General features: G+C 66.4%; 1 protein-coding gene across 1 annotated transcript in view; it reads left to right on the top strand.

Annotated features, from left to right (window-relative positions):
* The window catches only part of LOC145414462 (glutamate receptor 1-like), a 654998-nt gene extending 654113 nt beyond the window's left edge, over positions 1-885 (top strand). The window contains exons 19-20 of the mRNA XM_080284028.1: positions 1-64; positions 375-885. The exon at positions 1-64 is cut by the window's left edge and continues 187 nt beyond it. Of these exons, the coding sequence (XP_080140154.1) occupies positions 1-64; positions 375-885 (575 nt within the window). The remainder of the gene's footprint in view (positions 65-374) is intronic.
* Positions 886-2524: the final 1639 nt, after the last annotated feature.

Here is a 2524-nt window from a genome sequence, read left to right as displayed (position 1 = left end):
CAGCGGCCTCCCAGCTCAGCCAAGCCCAGCTCAGCAGCCTCACAGCTAAGCCAGGCTCAGCTCAGTAGCCTCCCAGCCAAGCTAAGCCCAATCCAGCCCAGCCCTGCTCAATAGTCTCTAAGTCAAGCCAAACCCAGCTCAGCAGTCTCCCAGCAAAGTGTACCCCAGCAGCCTCCCAGCCTAGAACAGTAGCCTTTAAGCCAAACACAACCAAGCCAAGCAACCGCCCAATCCAACTCAGCCCAAACCAGCCAGGCTCAGCAGCCGCTTAACCTGGCCCAGTAGCCATCCAGCCATGCTCTGCCCTGCCAAGACCAGCAGCTCCACAGCCCAGCCTAGTCCACCTGCTGCCTAGCCCAGCTCAGTGCGCCCAGGAGCCTCCTAGCCCAGCCCAGCCTAGCAGTCTCCCAGCCCAGCCCAGCCCAACCCAGCTCAGCTCAACAGCCTCCTAGCCCAGCCCAGCCTAACCTAGCAATATCCCAGCTCAGCCCAGCCCAACCCAGCTCAGCTCAACAGCCTCCCAGCCATGCCAAGACCAGCAGCACGGCCCAGCAGCCTCCCAGCCCAGAACAGTGCAGCCCAGACCAGCCCAGCAGCCTCCCACCTGAACCCAAACCCAAACTAGCAGCCTCCCAGCCAAACCCACCCCAGCGGCCCCCCATTCAAACCCACCCCAACAGCCTCCCATTCAGTCCCACTCTAGCAGGCTCCTATCCCAGCCCCACCCGGCAGCCTCCCTGCCAATTCCAGCAACCGTTCAGGCGTGGCCTGTCCTGCCGTGACCAGCCCAACAGTCACCCAGTCCTGCCCAGCCCAGCCTGGCCCAGTAGCTGTCCGGTCCAGCGGCTGCCTAGCCCTGTCCTATCCTGCCCAGCGGCTGCCTAGTCCTGACCTACCCTGCCCAGCAGCTGCCTAGTCTTGCCCTACCCTGCCCAGCGCATCCCAGCCCTGCCCTGCCCTGCCCAACCCGGCCGAGCAGTCACCTGCCCACGTTGGCCTAACAGCCGCCCAGCCCTGCCCTGCTATGCCCACCTTCGCCCAGCCCTGTCCAGCTCTGTCCACCCCGGCCCAGCAGCCTCCTAGCTCTGCCCTTCCCGGCCCATCACCCGCCCAGCCCTGCCCTGCTATGTCCACTCTGGCCAGCAGCCGCCCAGCCCTGGCCTGCTCTGCCCACCCTTGCCTAGCAGCCGCCCAGCCCTGCCTAGTTATGCCCACCCCGGCCTAGTAGCTACCTAGCCCTGCCCTGCTGTGCCCAGCCCGGCCCAGCAGCGACCCAACCTGGCCCAGCAGCGACCCAACCTGGCCCAGCAGTCACCTAGTCCGGTCCAGCAGCCACCCTGCCCTGCCTTGCCTTGCCTTGTCTTGCCTTGCCCTGCCCTGCCTGGCCTTCCCTTGCCCTGTCCTGTCCTGTTCTGCCCAGCCCTGCCCTGCCCTGCCCGGCCCAGTAGCTGCACAGGCTTGCCTGGCCCTGCAACAGCCCAGGCCTGCTCTCCCCTGCCCAGCCCAGGCCTGCTCTCCCCTGCCCAGCCCAGCAGCCTTCCAGCCAAACCCAACACAGTCTAGGAGCCTCCCAGCCAAACCCAGCCCAGCAGCCTCTCACTCAAATCAAGCCCAATCCAGGTCAGCTCAGCAGCCTCCCAGCCCAGCTCAGCCCAGTACCTGGCCCAGTAGCTGCCTAACCTGGCCCAGTAGCCACCCAGCCTTTCCCTTCCCTGCCTGGCCCAACAACCGCCCTAGCCTGCCTTGACCAGCCCAACCCAGCCCAGCATCAGCCCAGGCCTACCTTAGCTAGCCCAACCCAGCCCAGCATCTGCCCAGGCCTCTCTGGCTAAGCAACTGCTCAGCCTTGCCTTGCCCTTCCCATTCCAGCAACTGTCTGGGCCTGGCCTGCCAAACTCAACAGCTATCCAGTCCTGATGTGCCCTGCCCAGCCCTGCTTAGCCTAGCTGAATAGCTGCCCAGTCCATCCTGGCCCAGCAGCCGACTAGCTCTGTCCAACAATGTCCTGCCCTGCTCTGCCCACCCTGGCCCAGCAGCCGCTCAGGCCTGCCCTTCCTTGCCTGCCCTGTCCCAGCAGTGCCCTGCCCTGCCCTACCCTGCCCGGCCCGGCCCTGTCCTGTCCTGCCCTGCGTAGCCCTGCCTTGTCATGCCTTGCTTTGTCTTGCCATGCCCAGCAACTGCCCAACCCTGCCCGGCCTTGTAGCCACCCAGCACTGCTCTGCCCTGCCCAGCCTGTCCCAACAACCACCCAGCCCTGCCCAGTAGCGGCCCAGCCCTGCCCAGTAGCGGCCCAGCCCTGCCCGGCCCGGCCCAGTCCGGCCCGTCCCTACCCAACCCACAACGGGGCAGGGCTAGGCAGCTGCTGGGCAGGGCTAGGCAGCTGCTGGGTAGGGCAGGACAGGACAGGGGAGGGCAGGACAGGACAGGGCAGGGCAGGACAGGGCAGGGCAGGGCAGGGCAGGCCTCAGAAGGGTAGGCCTGGGCAGGGCAGGGCAGGCCTGGGCAGGGTCGGGTAAATCTGGGC

This window comes from Coenobita brevimanus, chromosome 1, assembly GCF_032717465.1.
Source record: "Coenobita brevimanus isolate Jiangsu-jjx chromosome 1, ASM3271746v2, whole genome shotgun sequence".
NCBI classification, from domain to species: Eukaryota; Metazoa; Arthropoda; class Malacostraca; order Decapoda; family Coenobitidae; genus Coenobita; species Coenobita brevimanus.
The sequence above is the reverse complement of the archived record's forward strand: the minus strand, read 5'-3'. Positions and strand labels throughout refer to the sequence as shown.